The sequence below is a fragment of the Alnus glutinosa genome, chromosome 1 (genome assembly GCF_958979055.1).
Source record: "Alnus glutinosa chromosome 1, dhAlnGlut1.1, whole genome shotgun sequence".
Lineage (NCBI taxonomy): Eukaryota > Viridiplantae > Streptophyta > Magnoliopsida > Fagales > Betulaceae > Alnus > Alnus glutinosa.
This window is the reverse complement of record NC_084886.1, coordinates 31,730,053-31,752,120: the sequence shown is the minus strand read 5'-3', so window position 1 is coordinate 31,752,120 and position 22,068 is coordinate 31,730,053. Positions and strand designations below refer to the sequence as shown.

The following is a 22,068-nucleotide window of genomic DNA, read 5'->3' as shown; positions in this document are numbered from 1 at the left end:
TTAGGGTCTTAGTGCTCGACATTTCAGCTAGTCCATTTCCTCACATATTGGAGCCTCTTAGCTTAGAGCCGCTTAGGGATTTCTTTCATGCTCATCAACAAGGAAACGAGCGAGCACATGCTCATATCAAGATTGGTGCTTTTTCTCCCTCACACCGCCTGCTTGAAAAGATTGTTTTGCACAATATCTGGCCCACTTTTCGTAGGAGTGAACTTGTATTGAAGAGAGCTCAGTTTTTGTATGAAAAATAAAGATAACTTCTAATTTAACCATGTGCGTGTGTAATGTGTAACAAAATAATGTAAACGCAGAATTTAAATAACACAATTAATTTGTTAACGAAGTGAAAACTCAGTTAAGTGAAAACTCAGTTAAGAGAAAAACCACTCCGGGGTAGCCAAACTCAGGACATCCACTATTCAGAAGACAAAGCTAGTAACAAGACAGTAACACTCACATACCCTTATGCAGTGATCGTATCTTGCATTCTGACACGTAACCCAACGTGAATGCCTCCCAACCAAGTCTCCTACATCAATGGGTCTTCTATGGATTCCTTTACCTTAGGGCTCCTCCCTAAGATAGACTTCAATTGACGAGCACAACAACAGCACAACGACAACGACTTGAGAGCAAACGGATCAGCACAATAACTCCTAAACTGTACTCTCTAAGCTCTAAAGAATTCAATACCGAATTCTGTAAATAATACATGCCTAGAGGCCTCTATATATAGGTTGAAAAAGACCTAAATCGACTCTAATTCAGTTTTCTCTAGGCGGCGTCTGGGCGCAAGCTGAGGCCATTCGGACAGTTAGCTGTACAACTGGGTTTCCAAAAAGTGTTGATTTTCTATCTTGAATAAGTCTGCGTCTGGACGGTGTTGCCCTAGCGTCCGGATGGTTGCACTTCAACTGCACACAATTTCCATAACAAGGACTGGCGTCCCGACGGTATTGCCACATTGTCCGGACAAATGCATTTGAACGGTGGATTCTTCTGGAACGCTGAAGAGCATCTAGACGTGTTGCTGAGGAGTCTGGACAGATGCAAGCTTGAATAGTAGACACTGATGGGCGTCTGGGCTCATGACTGGACCGTTCGAATGGAAGCTTGGGATCCGATTTCTTCTAACTTGGAAATTGTACGGAATCTTCTTTGAACTTTGAGAAACACATTTCTGAAATGAAGACTCTGAAATAAATGGTATCCTTGACTTTCTAGCAACATTACATACAAGTGTGAAAATTGAAATTGACTTCTAAATAAAAGACAAGTGTGTGCGCAAAGTGTCAACAAAAATAAGCACAGCGGAAAGTAAAAGACACAGAGATTTTTGTTGACGAAGTGGAAACTCAATCAAGAGAAAAACCACTCCGGGGCAGCCAAACCCAGGAATTCCACTATTCAGAAGAAAAGCTAGATACAAGATAGTAACACTCACATATACCCGATGCAGTGGTCGTACCTTGCTCTCTGACGTGTAACCCAACATGAACGCTTCCCAACCAGGTCTCCTACCTGAAGGGGTCTTCAATGGAATCCTTTACCTTAGGGCCAACCCCTAAGATAGACTTCAGATGTAGCGAAGCAACAGCACACTTCCAATGGCTTCAGAGAAAAAATCACGTCTCTAAGCAGTTGTGGAATTCAATACCGAATTCTTGCAGTTCTCAATGCCCAGGGGCCTCTATTTATAAGCTGGGTGCTCAAATGAGCGTCAGGCAAAATACAGCTGGGCGTCGTCTAGACAGTGGACATGGGCCATCTGGACGGACAACTGTGTTACAAGATTTTCTAAAAATTTCGTTGAGAAATCTTTCCTGCTTAAGAGCCGCATCCGGACGGGATGGCACATCGTCTGGACGGTCGCACGTCTGCTACAAGTAATTTCCTTATAAGGCTCCGTGCGTCTGGACCATGGGGGATGAGCGTCCGGATGGCTGAACTTCAACACGCAATTTCCATATCTGCTATGCGCGCGTCCGAACCATGAGAGGCAGTCGTCCGGATGGTTGAAGTCGAATCGGTAATTTCCATATTAGTTGCACGCGCGTCCGGACCAAGGCTGACTGACGTCCGGACGGCTGACTTACGTCCGGACGGTGATATTTGAATTACGATTCTTGCCTTACGGAGACGCGCGTCCGGACGGGATACCACATCGTCCAGACGGTTGATCAATCTTTCCTTTATCGAAATTTGGAAAGAATCTGAGACTGGTCGAGTACCGAGAGGCGTCCAGACAGGCTGCTGAAACGTCCGGACGGATGCAAGCTGGATAGAACCTTCTCGACACAGTGGAGAGTCCGGATGGAAGTGCACATCGTTCGGACGGATGATGCTTGGTCTGACTGGCGTCCGGACGGTATGGCACGTCGTCCGGACAGATGAAACAGTGGTCAGATGGGCGTCCGGATGGGATGGCTCGATCGTCCAGACAACTGACAGGGAACCGAACTCTTCGCAGTGCAAGGTCTTCTGAGAGTGCTCTGAATAGTAAAATCCATGTTTACAACATCTTTACACACACAAGTGATTTTGTCCAAACACAGAATGAGGCCAAAATACTAATAAACTCCCCCTTTGGACATTCTGGGACAAAAATCACTTGACTGGTTTGGAAATACATTCCCGGTCCAAACAAAAATTACTCCCCCTTTTTGTCACAAAGGGACAAAGGGTAAAAGAGAGTAATAAAAACCAACTGTAATAAAAATTACCCCCCCTAACGATCTCAGAAGGACCCTGGAAACAGAGTAATATAAGTCAAACAATTTAACATAAGTCAAAAGTTTTAAACAAAAAGACAACAAAACAAAAAAAGAGGGAATCAAACATCCTCAGGCAGGGGTATAGTCCTATCTGCATCATCCTCATCATCATTGCTACTAGGATGATGAAACTTCAGGCACTCCTGAAGGTCCAGCTGGTTTTGCTCTACACGCAGGTTGATGGAGTGTATCTTTTGCTAGATAGAGGACATAGTCACCTGCATACTGCTTATCCCCCCCTGAATGGCAGCAAGGGCCTCCATGATCTGGGAATAGTTGACCTCCGGCTCAGAGGGCGGGACGGTCTGGGAAGATGAAGCCATCTCTAGAAATCCAACAGGCATGGTAGCAGCTATGGGCACCTCATCATCGGAGTCATCTCTCCGCAGCTGCACAATGGACTTCATTAGTGTCTGCTTGCTGATGGGCTACTAGATCTTCATCTTTGGTTCGCCAGTGACATTGACTCCCGACTGAAGTATAATCTGAGTGAGTAGGCAGTTAAACGGGAGACCGGCATTTCCCTCATCACGGGCCTCCAACATAACACCTAGAATATGCTTGCACAGGCAGAAAGGCAAGCGAAGGTGAACAGCATAGACAAACTGGGCCCGTTTCAGGATCAGATCACTGCGCCAAGCAACAAGCCAGATGTTCTGCTGAATGATCTTGGCCAGCATACGGTGAGAGGGGGACAAGGCACCAATCCTAATGGAGGTAGAGCGCTCCTCACCATGGGGAATGGCATGGAAGATTTCCCTGAGATCATCCAGGGAAGGAGGAAGCACCACCTCATTGTATGGGCTGGCAGAAATCTCGAGCACTGGGACTCGGATGATGTGATTGATGACCTAAGGATCAACAGTGATGATATGGCCTACAACGGTGGACTGAAGCACCAATCCACGATCATCGTTCTGCACCACTTCCAGTTTGGCATAGAAGAGCTTTACCAGTCTGGTGTACACCACACATGCACAGCTATGGAGATATCCCCAATTGTACGTCTGGATAATGGCATGAATGTTGTCCAACGGTGGCACCATGATATCAAACTGGATGATGTTCTGCTCAGCAATGACTGTGCGGTCCATAGTCTTGGCCTGGATTGCAGCCCTATCTTCCACAGTCCTCTGACGAACCCTGGGCGGTGGACTGCCTGCAGACATGATTCTGCACAAGAAACCAACAAGATTTGCAGCAAAAATCCAAAAATGATAATCTTGTTAGGTCATGAAAAATATTGAGCAGAATAACAGCAATAAAAAGGACTTTTGCAAAAATATAGGCAGAGTGTATCTCAATTTTAGTCCTAAAAACATCATCACATATAATCCCAATATAGTAGATATGCATCACAAAATTTCAACCTCATTTCAAAATTAAATCTCTAACAGTTTAAAATAAATAAACTGAAAAGAAGAAAAAAAAAACTAGAAAAATACCTGGAATGGGGTGAGAATGCACAAAAAAGACAAGTAGGGATGAAATTACTCTAAAACACCAAAAAATAATCACTCACAAAATGTCAAAGAGGAGATTTAGGGGCGTATGGAGGAGAGAGCAGTGATTCTGGGGTATATATAGCCTCTGTGGGGTCCACATCCGGACGGTACATTAACATCGTCCGGACGCGCGCTGCATTTGGAACAAGCAGACAAGTCGCGCGCGTTCGGACGGATTTACTAACCGTCCGCCCGGTAGTTGCCGCGCGCGTCCGAACGCAAGCAAGTCCCGTCCGGACGATTGGGCTCCATTCCTGTCCAGACTCCAAGAGAGTACCGTCCGGACGCCAATAGAGACCGTCCGGATGCTCGACACAGAAACATCAGAAAACTGAGGAAAATTCACAGACATCAAATTTTTCCAAGTCAATTTCAGAACACGCATGTATAAACCACTGATAACACAATCAGAGAGCATCTCAATACTAAACAGAGATATAAAAGAGAGTTAAGAAATCAATCATGACAAATAAGTTCCTACACATGCAAAATTCAACCAGCCAACTCAACTCATGCAATGTGTGTGTGTGTGGAGACAAAAACCCTCATGGTAAGACTTTCGATGACATGACAAAAAGTAACCAGATTTCCTAGACAGGAGAGAAAATAAATGGAAGATAAGCCAAAAGTCAAACCTTACAACTTACAAGGGCCTAGCCACCCTCATCTAATACACTCCCCTTGAGATGCAGCACCTAATTGTTTTACTTGTACCATGGAAGACAAAGTACATTTTTTTTTACTTGCACATAGAGCGCAAGACATAATGCAAATCCAGTACATATGTAGTGATTATACAATTAAAGAACATAAATCATATGTTTTACTGCTTGATTCTTAAGGAGCTACAATTTAAAGGGAATTCCAGAGTTTTTAGGTTCTAGGTTCAACTAGCATGTGGTCAATTTGGCCATCTTATCAAAAACCTCTTCTCTTATCCAGAATTTCTAGAAACAAAAAGTCAGAGAAGAAAAGATGTACCTTTAGGGGAGTCGTGGATAGTTCACATTTTTCATCGCATGAGAAAAGAAGCTATCCAATTTTTGCATATACAAGAAAACACTTGGCAAATTATAGTCAGAAACTCTCAATTATATCTAAGCAAAGTAAATTAATACCCAAAGAATTGAGATATCAGGAGAAAATACATGCAATTATCAGATATGCCAAGAGAAAAAATATCCTGCCCATTCTCCCCAATTTTTTTTTTTAACTTAAAAAAAATGCAATATGGAAAAGACATCATATGCAAGGCAAGATCAAACCTGATGATGCCAATACAGAAAAACAGTCGCTCGACCTGCTTTTTCTGTCTTCCCCAACAAGTACCTACAATGCTCTCTCAAGAGAATAGGGGGCACAACAAACTGGTTCCTCGATTGCATATTAAGCACACAAATATAACAAGTAAAAGTACAAGCATTCAAACCTGATGCCTTAGGATTAGGAATCGAATCCTAGGCATGAACACCTTCTCCTGCTAGGTGCGTTCATTCCCCCTCATGGGGTGAATGGTCTCATCCTTCTTGACCCATACCTGGTTAACCCATGGAGATGGTTTGCGGGTCATGTCCATATTGGCCATACTTCTTAGCATATCTTGCATCGGGCTCAGCAACCCTTCATAGCCATGGTTGCTAGTGGGCTTCTGCGGCTTCCTCTTGTAGCACCTTGGTTTGTTCTTCTTTGATTTGCCACACTGATAGGCATGAACAAACTGATGCTGATGCCGTGAAGCCTAAAGTGCCGTAGGAGGTAGAGTGCCTGATGTAGCTCTTGTTGGCAGCTTCTTTGGCTTTTGAGCTTGGAGCTGTGGACACTTGAGTCAGATGTGACTAGTGATGCTGCAGTGATGGCAGGTGGGCAAGCTTTTTTTGCTTGAATGCTTCTTGACATTCTCTATAGAATTATAGTTAGCATTCTTACAAATAACATTGCCCTTACCTTTTATATGTCTCCTATGCGGAGGGACATATTTTGCTGAGGAAGAATCTTCAACTTCACTTTTCCTCAGAGCATCCTGCTTAATCCAAGGCCTGTGGGATTTCAACAAATAACAATTTGGCCTAATATGACTAATCTTCCCACAATTATGACAACTACGGACAAACTTACCCTGAGCTTATGTACCTGTATCTATGGATTTTGGCATCACATGATTAGTTAAGCAAGAATTTTATAAACAAGCTGTATCTACTATCACAGGTTTAATATCAATAGAATCTATTTCAGAATTAGAAGCATGAGAAGTAGAAGTACTCGTATCATCAACAATTGAAGTAGGCTTGTTAGAAATATCTGAATGAATACAAAGCATGCTTTTCAAATTATTACTTGAGAATTTTTTCAATAGATCTTCAGAATCTTTTAATTTATTCTCAAGTTTATCAATAATGTCAAACAACATGGTATTCTCAGATCTCAAAGATTCAATCAAAACAAGTGATTCAGATAACTGAACAATCAAAGACTCTTTTTCTTGCTTCACCTTTCTAAGCTCTTTATGAGAAACTTTAAAATGTTAACCATTCTTCAATTTATTAAAAACCTTAAAGAGCTTAATATCAGAATCCTCATTAGATAACTGAGAAGAATTCATGATAAAAGGTGTAATCAAAAAATAGAAGTCACAGAAAATAAGGATCACACTCAGGAAATAAATCCTAACAGAGTGTACCAAGCTCTGATACCAATTGAAAATTGAAATTGCCTTCTAAATAAAAGACAAGTGTGTGCGCAAAGTGTCAACAAAAATAAGCACAGCGGAAAGTAAAAGACACAGAGATTTTTGTTGACGAAGTGGAAACTCAATCAAGAGAAAAACCACTCCGGAGCAGCCAAACCCAGGAATTCCACTATTCAGAAGACAAAGCTAGATACAAGATAGTAACACTCACATATACCCGATGCAGTGGTCGTACCTTGCTCTCTGATGTGTAACCCAACACGAACGCTTCCCAACCAAGTCTCCTACCTGAAGGGGTCTTCAATGGAATCCTTTACCTTAGGGCCAACCCCTAAGATAGACTTCAGATGTAGCGCAGCAACAGCACACTTGTAATGGCTTCAAAGGAAAAATCACGTCTCTAAGCAGTTGTCGAATTCAACAACGAATTCTTGCAGTTCTCAATGCCTAGGGGGCTCTATTTATAGGCTGGGGGCTCAAATGAGCGTTAGGCAAAATATAGCTGGGCGTCGTCCGGACGGACAACTGTGCGACAGGATTTTCCAAAAATTTCGCTGAGAAATCTTTCATCTTTAAGAGCCGCGTCCGGACGAGATGGCACATCGTCCGGACAGTCGTACGTCCGTTGCAAGTAATTTCCTTATAAGGCTTCGTGTGTCCGGACCATGGGGGATGAGAGTCCGGACGGCTGAACTTCAACACGCAATTTCAATATCTGCTATGCATGCGTCCAGACCATGAGAGGCAGTCGTCCGGACGGTTGAAGTCGAATCGGCAATTTCCATATTAGTTGCACGCGTGTTCGGACCAAGGCTGATTGACGTCCGGACGGTGATATTTGAATTGCGATTCTTGCCTTACGGAGACGCGCGTCTGGATGGGATACCACATCATCCGGACGGTTGATTGATCTTTCCTTCATCAAAATTTGGAAAGAATCTGAGACTGGTCGAGTACCGAGAAGCGTTCGGACTGGCTGCTGAAACGTCCGGACGGATGCAAGCTGGATAGAACCTTCTCGACACAGTGGAGGTTCCAGATGAAAGTGCACGTCGTCCGGACGGATGATGCTTGGTCTGACTGGCGTCCGTACAGTATGGCACGTCGTCTGGACGGATGGAACAATGGTTAGATGGGCATCCGGACGGGATGGGTCGATCGTCCGGACAACTGACAGGGAACCGAATTCTTCGCAATGCAAGGTCATCTGAGAGTGCTCTAAATAGTGAAATCCCTATTTATAGCATCTTTACACACACAAGTGATTTTGTCAAAACACAGAATGAGGCCGAAATACTTACCAAGTGATTTTCTAAAATAGAATGCAACCAATCACAAACTAACAAACTCCCCCTTTGGCCATTTAGGGACAAAAATCACTTGACTGGTTAAAAATACAAACCTGGTCCAAAAACAAAAAATACTCTCTCTTTCTGTCTCAAAATGACAAAGGGTAAAATAGAGTATTAGGAAAACCACAGATACTCCCCCTTAAAGTCTCAACTTGACAAGGGTAAACAGAGTATAAATAAAATCCAGAGTTTTAAAAGGTATTAGAATAATCCAATAAAAACTCTCAAAATAAATCAAAAACATCAAAACAAAATAAAAAATCAATCCTCATCAGGATGATGATGCTTGAGGCTCTCTTGGATATTAAATTGGCACTGCTTAACTCGAGTACTGATAGAGTGGACCTCTCTTTGAATGGAGCTGATATCTCCCTGCACCATACTAAAAGCAGCCAATAACTGAGAAAATCCCTCATCATACTGAGGAAGAGGGGCAGTCTGAGATGATGAGGCTCTTGTAGGTATCTCAACTTGGACTGACGGAGGCTGAAGCGCTTCATCGTGACCTTCGAACCGCAACTGGGCATCAGACTTCATGAGAGTTGACTGCCAAGAGGGTCATAAATCCTCATCACTGGCTCAGTGGCGACATCTATCCTAGATTGAACAATGAGCGTTGTGATCAAGCACGCAAAAGGAAGCCAAGTGGTGTGCTCTTCTCTGGACTCGAGCATAATAGAGAGTGTTAGTATTTTATGTTGGCAACATTCTGGTTGACAAAAATACTTAATGTAACGGTTGCATTTTAAACAGGTTTATCGGTTTTATTCAAAGTCTTCAAGTTATATGGACAATGTTTGTTTCCAGCCATGTGACTGTTCACAAGTTTCTGGAAGATGTCCATGAAGATTCCATGCATTTTCTAAGTCAGATCAACCGGTTCCTGTGCAACTGTCCGAACGGGCCTTTGAAGGAGTCCAGACGCCCCACAGTATCTAGAAGCTTCAGCGTTGAAGACATCCGGATGTCAAAGCAACACCGCCCGGACGCTAGGTCAAGCTTCTCCAATTTCTACATGGAGTTGGATTTTAGTCGACACTGTTTAGGAAGTTTCAGTGAGACATCCGGACGACGTGGCAACACGTTCGGATGCTACCCAGCGTTCCAGAATATTCCAGGTTTCTTTTATGGATGCGGAAAGGAGTGATAGTGAAGACCATCCGGACGCTCGGCCAAGCCATCCGGACGTGGTCCTATTATGGGAAGAATCGCGCTATTCAAGAAAGGCGATCGTAGCAGACCATCCGGACGGGGGTAAGTTACAGTTCGAATGCTCCATAGCCAGAGTCAGAATTTGTCTAGAATTAAGTTTTCTAAGGCTTATAAATAGATGGCTCTAGGCATGTTATTTGTAAGAATTCAGTATAGAATTCCATAGTGCTTAGAGAGGGTGTTTAGGGAGATTTGAAGATCTGCTAGCTCTCTAGCCGCTGCCGGTGTGTGCTCAACAGTTCGTGTGAAGTCTATCTTAGGGGTCGGCTTTGAGGTAAAAGATTCCATCAAAGACCCCTTTCAAGTAGGAGACTTGGTTGGGAAGCGTTCACGATGGGCTTCATGTTATAGTTAAAGGTATGCAATAGGTTTTGTGAGTACAAGTGCTTTGTAACTTGCTTTGTCTTTGGATAGTGGATTTCTTGGGATTGGCTACCCCGGAGTGGTTTTTCTCTTCACAGAGTTTCCACTTCGTCAACAAATATCTTGTCTCTTTTATTTTCTACATTTAAGATATTTTGTTGCACACGAACACACACTTGGTATTTAGAAGTCAAATATTTATTTTTCAGAGAGGATGTGCTTGCACAAGCAAAAAGGCAACCGCATAACCAAGCTATAAAGGAACTGAGCCCTCTTCAAAATAAGCTCACTTCTGCAGGCAGTAAGCTAGAAATTGAGCAAGACAATTTTTGCGAGCAGGCGGTGTGGGGGAGAAAAAGCACCTATCTTGATGTGAGCATGAGCTCACTCATAACCCTGTGGATGAGCATGTAAGTACTCCCTAAAATGCTCCAAATTAGGGGGCTCCATGTCCTTTGAGAATGGATTGGCTAAAATCGGCATGACCGGAACATCAATAAGATCACTAATCACCAAAGGATCAATCTGAAGCAGGTGGCACTGAAAATAAGTCTGAAAAATAATCCCCTGGTCCTCGTCCTAAACCATCTCCAGGTACCCATAAAATTGCCTCACTAGCCTGGGATAAACTGTGCAAGGACAGTTGTATAGGCATCCCCAATGATTGTCCTTTATGAGCTCAGTAATACAATCTAGGGGGGTGCTACCATAACATCTGCTTTGAGCACATTCATCTCTAGAATAACCTGCATGTTTTCTACTTTTGCCAAGGAGGCAGCATGAGCTTCATCTGTCCTCTGTCAGACCATGCGCTGAGAATTGTCTGTAGACATAATGTTGCAAGAATAACCCAAAAAGATTGCCAAAAATAACATCAATGAAATTAGATACTGTTAGTCCCAAAAACAAATTGGGCATTATAACGGCAGTAATTTGGACTTCCCAAAAAAACTACAGTTAAGCACTAATATCCCAACACAATCCAAATAAATGATAGAACAATATCCCAATCTCAGCAGCAGTCAACACAAACAATTTTAAGCAATATATTTCTCAAATAAATTTCACACAAAAATATTCTAATAGTTAATATAATTGAAGAGAATGTAAAGGATAGACCATAATGCCTAGAAAAGAGGGAAAAACAAAAAACAAAAAAAGACAAAACGGGCTGAGAACTCGTGAGAAGACACGAGAAAATTGCACAAAATGCCAAAAATCCAAAAAAATCGTGTAAGTGAAAGAGAGTGAGCGGCAGCAAGAGAAAGAGATGCAATATTAAACCTGTAGGTTAACTATTCGGATGCATCACTTATGCCGTCCAGACGCGTTGCCATGTCATCCTTTGGCAGAACCCCACGCGTCCGGATGTGTCACTTGACCGTCCGGCCATCTGAACCACACCCGTCCGGACGCAAGAGTATACTGTCCGCACGCTTCACGCTGAAAAACTGAAACTAAGGAAAAATTGCAGAAAAATATATTTCCTAAAAATAGTTTCTAAACACGGATGTATAATCAATTGATGTACCAGTCAAATAGCATTTCAAAAATATGCAAAGATATAATTGAGAGTTAAGAGTTCAATTAGCACAAATTTCCCTGCATATTGAAATTTTAAACAGATTACTTAACTCATGCAACGCGTGTGTGTGTGAAGACTTTCTCAATAAGATATGAAGTTCACTAATATGACTTAAAGCAACTGAATTTTCTAAACAAGAGAGAAAATCAATGAAAGATCAGTCAAAAGTCAAACCTTATTTTACTAGGGCCTAGCCACCCTCATCTGATACACTTCCCCTAAGATGCAGCACTTTTTTTTTACTTAGTTCTTTTGGTGACCGACAGTTTCCGCAATAATTTGGTCCCTGACTATTTTTTTAGGCACAAGTTTAAGAACAGATTTATAGCACAATAAGTAATGGATCTTTTTATTTATCCATATAAACTGAAATTTAAATGCTTTTTATCACTTGGTGCTACAACCTAGAAAGAATGGCAAAAATTTTGGGTCCTAGGTTCAGCTAGCGAGTTAGTCAATTTGTCTATCTTAGCAAAAAAATCTCTCTTATCAGAATTTCCAGAAGGTAAAAGTCAGAGAGAAAAAAATGCACCTTAGGGGAGCCTTGGATAGTGCACAAAATCATCGCATGAGAAAGGTAACTGAAAATAAATAATGACTTCTAATTTAACCAAGTGTGTGTGTTTGTCTGCAACAAAATATCTTAAATGCGGAATTTAAATAAGACAAGATATTTGTTACGAAGTGAAGAGAAAAACCACTTTGAGGCAGCCAAACCCAGGAACTCCACTATCCAAAAACAAAGCTAGTTACAAGACACTCGTACTCACATACCCTTATGCAGTAGTCATACCTTTAACTCTGACACGAAGCCTATCGTGAACGCTTCCCAACCAGATCTCCTACATGAAGGGGTTTTTGATGGATTCATTTACCTCAGGGCCGACCCCTAAGATAGACTTCACACGAATTGTTGAGCACACACTAGCAACGGCTTGAGAGCTAGTGGATCTTCGATTCTCCCTAAACACCCCCTCAAAGCTAAGAGAATTCAATACCGAATTCTGTACAATTGATAAGCCTAGGGCCCTCTATTTATAGGCTAACAAAAAACCTAAAGCTGCTGAGATTCGAACTCTGGCTGTCGAGCGTCCGGACATAAGTTAGCCACGTCGGACGGTCTTCTGCGATATCCTTTCAGAAATAGTGCAATTCTATCCTTATCAGGTCCATGTCCGGATGGCTTGGCCGAGCATCCGGACAGTCTTCTCTATAACTCCTTCCTGCGTTCGAACGGAACACTGGAATATTCTAAAATGCTGGACAGCGTCCGGACGTGTTGCCACATCGTCCACAAGACTTGTAGAGACTTCTCTAATAGTTTCAACTTCTGAAATCCAACTCCGTGTTGAATAATGATTGACCTAGCCGTCTGGACGGTTTTGCTCTATCATCTGGACGTCTTCAAAGCAAACTACTGGACACTGCAGGGTGTCCGGACGCCTTCAAAGGCTCGTTTGGACAGTTGCACAGGAACTGGTTGATTTGGCTTGGAATTTGCAAGGACTCTTCATGGACAACTTCTAGAAGCTTGTGATCAGTCACATGCTTTGATTTGAACACTGTCTGAATACATGAAGATTCTGAATTGAGAACTGACCATCCTGTTAATTCGCAACCATTACATAAAGTGTTTTTGGTTATCTAGAATGCAGCCAATATAAAATACTAATAGTAACTATCTAGCATTAAGATACACAGGAAAACTTGATAGATATTTGGTATAAACTCTCAATCATATCTAAGCATAGTCAATCCATGGATAATGAATTGAGATATCAAGCAAAAATACATACAATATCTGGAAAGCTATTTAAAAGAAAGAATAAAAATCTGCATCTTTACCCAAAATATATATATATATATATATATATATATATATATATATATATATATTTAAAAAAAGAAAAACAATAAAAACATGTACAAAGGTTAGCAAACAAAAATATAGCATGTGTGGCAAGATCAAACCTATCCTCAAGGAGAAAGGATCAAAATTACCAAAGCAGCCGCCTGACATGCCTTTTCTGTTATTCCCAACTAGTACCTGCAAAATTCTCTCTAACAACAAGAGAAATAGGGGGAAAAATAACAATGGTTCCTAAATTGCAAAGTAAACAAAGATATGTCAGGTAGAGAATAAAGTTATGCAATCAAACCTGATGCTCTAGGATTAGGAACCAAATCCTAGACATGTGTACCCTCACCAACTAGGTGAGTCCATTCTCCCTCCTGGGGTGAATTTCTTCCTCCTTTCTGACCCATGCCTGCCTTCCGTGTGGTGGTTGTTGATAGGACTTCATTTGGTGATCCATCCCGGTATCATGCTTTGCATCCATATAGGCAGCTCCCTATAGAATTGATCAACCTCAAGCTTCTGTTGCTTCTTCATGAAGTGTCTTGATTTGTTAGTCTTGGGTTTGCCATTCTGATTGGCAAGTACAAATTGTTGTTGATGTCGTTGATGCTGAGGAGCCTGATGCCACGGGGCCTAATGCCGTGGGGCCTGATTCCATGGAGCTTGATACTGAGGAGCCTGCTGCTATGGAGCCTGATGCTGGGCCAGAGGTCTAGTTCCGAATGTAGCTTGTCTTGGCACCTCTTTCTTGACCTTTGATCTTTGATCTTGAGAAGGGAGGACTAAGGTCGAATGTGCCCACTTAACCCATAGTGGTGGCATATAGAAGGCCGTCTAATTGTGGGGAGCTTCTGAGTGGCCTCTGTAATAGCCAGGATATCTCAACCAATAACTTCCTTCTGTTATCCCTCACGGTGGTTGGAGGCTCGGGGATTGTGGGCTTGACAAAAACAGTCCTAGAAGTAGAGGGGATATTAGAGGAAGAAGCTACATACTTGAGTCTGGTCTTGTTTGTTGGGCTCTTCTGGATTGACAGGATATGGGTTAGCTTCTCATCGGTGACCCTCTCCAACTGTAGCTATGTCTCTAGTAGCTTCTCCTCTAGATCCTGTATCTTGAGCAGCAACAAACTCTTCTCAGTCTGTAAACTGTTTAGATCATGGATGTGCTGCTTACGAGTCTCCCTCAACTTCTCAAACTCTACATAGAGGATTTTATAGGCCTCTTTGAGTTCTTCCCCATCTTCATCACTGTGCTCAGAGTAGTAAGAATCCTTATCGTCTTCATGTGGAGCCACAAAGGCTAGAAAATGATCTTGAGCAAGAGTTTCTTCTTCTTTAGACTCCTCACTGAGAGTCGCATTGTAGGCCTTCCCTTTTCCCTGCTTGAGATTCTCACAGTCGGCCTGGATATGCCAAAAGCCAGAGCAGTCAAAACATTTGGGGCCTCTTGGGTCTTTCTTCTCAGCTTTTTGAGGCTCGAATTCTTTGGAAGCCTTCTTCAGTCTTTCGGAGAATTTCTTCTTGAATTTATCATTTTTCATTAATCTCCCAAAATTTTTGGCCAGCATTACCACAACATCTTCTTCATTATTAGAGTCTTCTTCAGATGAGACTTTGGCCTTTTTCTTGGATAACTTGAGGGCAATAGTCTTGACCTTCTTAAATGGAGGCAGGGAAAGCTCATAGGTTTGAAGAGATCCCACAAGCTCTTCAATCTTCATCTTTTCTAAATCTTTGCTTTCTTCAATGGTAGTCACCTTAATTCTGAAACGCTCAGGCAAAGATCTTAGAATTTTTTGGATGAGCTTTATATCCGAGACAGACTTCCCAAGACTCACCATCGAGTTTCTTAGGTCTCTCATCTTAGAGTAAAACTCTCCGAATGTCTCATCTTCAAGAATCTTAATCTCTTGAAATCTAGAAATCAATATTTGAAATTTGGCAGATTTAACAAGTTTTGTGCCTTCATATATTGTTTCTAAGATTTGCCATACTTCTAGAGCAGTTCCACGGTTTGAAATTTTTGTAAATTCAGACGATGAAAGAGCTTGATATAGAGCATGGAGGGCTTTATCATTGGTAAGTCGTACGTTTTTTTCAGTAACAAGCTAAATATTTGTATCCTCTGGCTAAGTCCAACTAGTTTCAACAGTTTTCCAACAATCAATGGATTTTAAAAAGAAATGCATACGAGCTTTCCAATAGCCATAGTTCGTGCCATTAAAGGCAGGAACTGTCATAAGATTTTGAGACATGGCTAGATAAAATAGAAGTCAAACAGATAAAACAATCAAGAAATAAATATAAACAGTGTACCAATCTCTGATACCAATTGAAAAATAAAGATGACTTCTAATTTAACCGTGTATGTGTGCAACGTGTAACAAAATAATGTAAATGCGTAATTTAAATAACACAATTATTTTGTTAACTAAGTGGAAAATCAGTTAAGAGAAAAACCACTCTAGGGGAGCCAAACCCAGGAAATCCACTATTCAGAAGACAAAGCTAGTAACAAGACAGTAACACTCACATACCCTTATGTAGCGATCGTATCTTGCACTCTAACACGTTACCCAATGTGAACGTCTCCCAACCAAGTCTCCTACTTAAAGGGGTCTTCTATGGATTCCTTTACCTTAGGGCTCCTCCTTAAGATAGACTTTAATTGACGAGCACAGCAACAGCACAATGGCAATGGCTTGAGAGTAAATGAATCAGCACAATAACTCCTAAAACATACTCTCTAAGCTCTATAGAATTTAATATCGAATTCTATAAATAATAAATGCCTAGAGGCTTTTATATCTAGGCTGAAGAATACCTAAATTGACTTTGATTTAATTTTCTCTAGGTGGCGTCCAAATGCAAGCTGAGGCCATCTGGACAGTTAGCTGTGCAGCCGACTTTCCAAAAAGCACTGATTTTCTATCTTGAATAAAGCTGCGTCTGGATGGTGTTGACCTAGCGTCCGGACGGTTGTACTTTAGCTGCACGCAATTTCCATAACAAGGACTGGCATCCGGAAGGTGTTGCCCTGACATCTGGACGGTTGCAATTCTTCTCCACGTCTTGCCTTATCAAGGATAGCATCGGGACGGTGTAGACCTATCGTCCAGACGATTGCAGGTGTCTTCCCATATTTGTGTCTGCGAAGGAAATTCTTTTATTTGTCAAACACTAAATGGCATCTAGACAGTATTGCCACGTCATCCAGACGGATGCACTTGAACGGTGGATTCTTTTGGAACTCTGAAGAGCGTCCGGACGTGTTACTGGGACTTCTGGACGGATGCAAGCTTGAACAGTAGACACTGATGGGAGTCCGGACGCATGAATGGGCCATCTAAATGTTTTGACTCATCTGTTGGATTTGAGAGACATCACTTTTTTGAATTGATTATCACAAGCACATTAGCATTGGTTCTTTGAGGTATGAGATTTGAATTGAGGAATGTTTGTCTTGAGACTTGTAGGATGATTTGTTAATGAAACCTTAGCTTAAATAAATAAATAAATAAAAAAAGCAAAAAAAATATAACAACAAATAAAGAATAAAATCATTAATTATTGAGCATTCGCATAAAAAGATGAGAAATTCAATTTGGTTGATTGTATGGCTAGTTTGGCTTTGTAGCCTTTTTGACTCGAGTAATTAAGCCCTTAGGGATGTTTCTACATCTAGTGCCCTAAAACCATCTGGTTTGGGAGTCTTGGTTGTTTCATCTGATAAAAATTCCTTTGAATTTTGGGGTACACAAGCTTTGAGAAAAATTGAAACCTCAAGAGTCTATGTTAGTCTCACTTTGCACTCATTTGAACCTGAGTTGTCTTAATTTTTTAGTTATGAGTTAAATGACTTTTAATGTCCTATTGATGTGATTGTGATGTTCACTTTGTTAAACCGACTCATAATGTATGAACCATGTGTTTGTAAGGAAGTCATTGTTTGATAATAACATAGTGTTTTAAAATGTTTGTGGATATCATTCCTGGCAAACCCTCACGAGACTTCACCCGTCCACTAGGGAGTCCTAGGTGTTTAAAAGGCTTGTTACATATGCTAAATGCAATTGTCTTTCCCACGAAAAAGGATTTATGTTTTATGCTTTCATTTTATTATTTTGTTTTGTTTTGTTAAGGGACTAAATGTAAGTTTGGGGGTATTTAATGAGTGCCAAATATTGTATATTTAAACCCATTAATTTACATTAGTTAATTCTTTAGCTGTGTCTTAATATAATGTTTTGTGTTAGATTTGTGTCTTTAGTGTTTTTTAGGTTCCTAAAGGAAAACGACAGCTTTAAGGTGAAAAATACAAAGCTTGGAAGAAAGCACACTTTGAGAAGACCTAGATGATGTAGTTATGTTTAACCAAATCAATGAAAGGATTAAATTGAAATTTCTCTAAATGGAGTCAACATCGGATTGGATTAAATTTAAGATTCTGCACATGTCATAGTATTTTAGCCATAACTTTCTGTTCATGTATCAGATTAAGGTGAAACTAGCAGTGTTCGAAAGATAAGTCAAAATAATACAAATCATTGTGAAATAGGATTTTCCTAGTTCGGAAGTTTGCTATGCCAAAAGTGTCATGCAATATAATAACGCAAATTTGGACAAATCGTATTCCGATTTGTACTAGGATTGCTTCCTAATTTGACTAGGAGACTGAAGTGGGATTTTTCTGGGATCTATAGGGCTTCTATGGTTTGTTTACTCCCTATAAATACACAGCTAAACCTCAAGAAAAAGGAGGGGGAAGCTAGATACCATAAATATTTTCTTTTTAGTTTAGTTTAGTTTTTCTTTAGGTGTAGGTTTTATTTTCATAATCATGTGTAGCTGATTTCTCAACTAAGGTTGAAGATGAAGCCTCATTGATGAAGAACAACAATACTTCCATGTAAGTCTTTATTATCCGATTTTATTTGGTTTAATTTTTCCAATGTTTTACTTCTTTTCAATGTGTGGAATGTTTCTTGGATATCTTTTGTGATTTAAGGATACATTTGATGATTTAAAATAATTTCACATAATTGATTGCTTGGTTTTTATTTATAAAACAATTGGATATCCCTTGTGAAAATGCTTTGACAAGTGGAATCCCTGTTTACAGCATCTTTACACATAAGTGATTTTGTCCAAACACAGAATGAGGCCAAAATACTAATGGTGCGTTTGGGTATTGAATTTTTAGAATCAGAATTGAATTCTTATTCTCTTTACGAATTTCTAGGCAAATAGAGTTTAGAGTTTTTTTTTAAATTGTGTTTGGGTGTTGAATTTTGAGATTGAAAAGTATTATTTTTTAATGGTAGGAAATGATTAGAAATGATTGGAGATATGAAAAGTTGTGTATAATGATTGGTGTTATGAAAAGTAGTGTGGAATTATGATTGAAATAAATATAATAAAAAAAAAATGACTTTTAAAAGGAAAATTTTATACTTAATTTAAATTAAATTTTATACTTAATCTAATCTATGGCTACTCCCAATTAACATGCATGCATGCATGCATACGAGTGACTCACGCCTCTCATACGTAGCACTCTTCTTTATCATATTATTGTATATTTCTTTTTTTCTTTTTTTCTTTTTTCTTTTTTATCTTGTCAACCTACGTTATCAACATGCAAAGCTTGTAGGTAGTGATCGAGTGGTTCAAAAGCAAGGAGCAGCGATTTTTTTTGGAGAGTTAAACTCATAAAAAAACATAAAATCAGGAGTATTTTTTTTATTTTTTTTTTTAATTTTTTAAAAACCTCAAATTTTTTTATAAAATAGGCTCCTTTTGTTTTTGTTTTTTTCTTTTTTCTTTACTGTCTTTTAGGTTTAAAAAGTTTAAAAAACTAATATAATGGCTCAATTTACTTAAATCTATGGACCAAAAAAAAATATATATATATTTACATACATAAATATGTAATTCAAATGACCCACACAAACAACATACATATCAGTCAATTTCACATATTTGTCTTACATTGAAAAGTCTTATCAACCATAAAACAAACTCAACCATAACAAAATGAACGGGCATTCTAAAAAATATTACTTCAACATTATAATTGCCCCTTTTTTTAATTATCTCCATCTTCGTTTCCATGTGCATTATCCCACATTGCTTGTGCAATGCCTTCTCTAAAATTGGCCATTTCAATGCCAGCTGCAGATGAGAAGTCATACTGTCCCGAATGCGAGGGGCCTGCCTCATCATTGTTGCCATATGCATAAGGCTGCTCACTCGTCTCTGGTTCTGCTGCATCAGTGCCGTTGAATATTTGATCATTTGGATTACGTGTCCCGATGAAGTTGTGCAGTGTACAGCATGCCATGATAATGCCAGGTTGACGTGTCAATAAGTACCTAGGCATATCGTACAAAATACGCCATCTCCTCCTTAATCTAGCGAAGCAGTTCTCAATCATCATTCGTAGTGAGGAGTGTCTGAAATTAAACAGTTCCTTGTACCCACGGGGCAGAGGCCTATTACGAAAATGGGAGAGATGATACCTCTCCCCTTTATACGGAGGCAAGAAACCTCGTGTGCATGGGTATGCAGAATCAGCCACATAATAGTGCCCTTCATAAATAAAATAGCCAAAGTTTATTGAAGAGCATGAATTTTTATGATATATAGAAAATTACGCAATTGTATGCAACGTACTAACCATCTGTAGGCCACTCAAAGCCTTGGTCAGTTGTAACAGCATCCTTGAAAACCCGGCCATCGTTCGCGGTTCCCTCCCAGCCAGCGTACACGAACGTGAATAACATATCAAAATCGCATATTGCCATAATGTTATGTGTGCATTCCTTTTTCCGGCCACGATAGAGGCGTTGGTGCTCAGCCGGGATTTGGGCCTTTATGTGTGTGCCGTCGACTGCACCAATACAATCCTGTAATAATTTTCAAACAAAAATTAACTAAAACATGTACATTGTTTTACAACTCATAAACAGTAGCGTTGATAGGGCCGATGTGTTATAAAGATTGACACTCACCTTGAACCAAGGATAATATTTAGGATTACCCTGTACATGTGGGTGCACCCCAGTCCTATGTCTCACTTTGATGTAAACCTTGGCCAGATGGCCCAGTGCTTTCAACACCTTATTATAATGCCGGTTTATTGTCTCCGTGGAGTGTTGGAAGCGATCTGCAGCGATCCGCTGCCCTTGGCAGTGCCCAGTAAGCACAAGAAATATAGCAACACTTTCCTCAACATCAAGATTCCTTGTACTCTCTATGAGTCGGCGCTCCCTCAACTCAAAACACAAAGCTATAAAATCTGGTGGCTCCATACGAAACATTTGAAAACACGGCTCTGGGTGACCGTTCAGCATGTATGTTATGTACATGCCCCCTCGTAATGGCAAGTTGCGTTGCGGCATTTTGGTGTTTTCATCGTCGTCTGATGAGTCAATCGCACTCAGTAAAAAGAAAATATCGTCATCAATTTCATCATCTATATTTCCATATGCGGGTACGACAGGCAGGTTAGATCCGTCCATCCTACTAACAAAGACTTAGTTCAATACAGTTTCAAATAATTTGGTGAATAATACAATCTAACACACATTCAACAATTAATTATTGTCACATATGCACGTAGTAAAACACATTGCACCAATTAACTACTCTCATAGCTAATAGCTACAATACATTAAACTAACATCAAATAACTTGTCTCATAGCTAATAGCGAAAATACATTAAACTATTGAACATAACTTAACTTGTCTCATAGTTAATAGCTAAAATACATGAAACTAACATAAAATAACACATGCCACCAATTAACACAGATTGTCAATCCAGGGGCTTGACCTTTGATAGCCAAAGCATTCTGTGTTCTTTGTTCCAAAGGAGAAACAAGTTTTGAAGTTTTTCATCTAGTAGCTGAATTGAAGTATCGAGTGTAATTTCATCCTGCAACTCATTAAGCACGGCGATTGCTTGGTTTATTGGAGGTGAGGATTTGCCAGTGCTTAAATGTTGCGTCGAACTCAAGTCCGCCGGAATTTGCTGCTGTATGGATTCTCTTCTTGCTATCGCCAGCTCCTTCATCTCATCATACAGAGCCTGCTTCGAACGAATTACACTCGCTTTTGATTCCCTGGAGGATTTTTTACCTGAGGATACTTTCCCTGAAGATCCCATGCTGACGCCCAATCCGATACTACGTGCCGGGGCATTTTCCCTACCCCTTGTAGCCTCCACCATTGGCTCCTTCCCTCTACGACGACCCCTAACAATCGAAGGTCCACCAATCTCCTCATCATGCGGATTGTCAAGGTCAATAAATGTGGGTGACGGATGACCTTCGGGTTGACCTGTACAACCTACCCCAGCATCCCACACGTGTATGGATTCTGTTTGCATACGGTGCATAAGATCTGCTTCCTCATCGGTGTTTGGCGGGGACCGTGCGGAGGACCTAGCGACAATGCCAGTTGCTGAGGACCGATTGAATATGACCCCGAGTTCCTCATAGTTACGACACCCTTTTGCTTTGAACCGACCAATTTTCGGATCCACCTACGGAAACGCAGAAAAATTATTATCCCCCAAATAATATATAGGAGTGATCATACCAAGCTAGTTCGGAATAGAGCGTACCATCTTCGCTCGCTCCCATTGCGTCGGGGTGCCTGAAACTGTGTTTAGTATTGGATCCCAGCCAAAGCCAGTTTCATGATTTAACAGAGCAGAAAAGTTGC

The 22,068-nt window shown here is 40.6% G+C and overlaps 1 protein-coding gene across 1 annotated transcript; it reads right to left on the bottom strand.

Annotated features, from left to right (window-relative positions):
• Positions 1 to 19,425: 19,425 nt before the first annotated feature.
• On the bottom strand, positions 19,426 to 20,860 carry LOC133858910 (protein ALP1-like). The gene is made up of 3 exons (XM_062294363.1): positions 20,351 to 20,860; positions 20,017 to 20,245; positions 19,426 to 19,928 (listed from the first exon to the last, which is right to left on the bottom strand). The coding sequence occupies exons 1-3, from the start codon at positions 20,858 to 20,860 to the stop codon at positions 19,426 to 19,428; spliced, it is 1,242 nt and encodes a 413-aa protein (XP_062150347.1).
• Positions 20,861 to 22,068: the final 1,208 nt, after the last annotated feature.

Bases quoted from the DNA above. Each gene is read 5' to 3' on its own strand.
- LOC133858910 (XM_062294363.1), bottom strand. From the start codon at position 20,860: ATGGACGGATCTAACCTGCCTGTCGTACCCGCATATGGAAATATAGAT. The intron at 20,246-20,350 runs GTGAGTGTCAAT...AAATTATTACAG, and splicing joins AATATTATCCTTGGTTCAAG to GATTGTATTGGTGCAGTCGA. The intron at 19,929-20,016 runs GTTAGTACGTTG...TTATTTATGAAG, and splicing joins CTTTGAGTGGCCTACAGATG to GGCACTATTATGTGGCTGAT.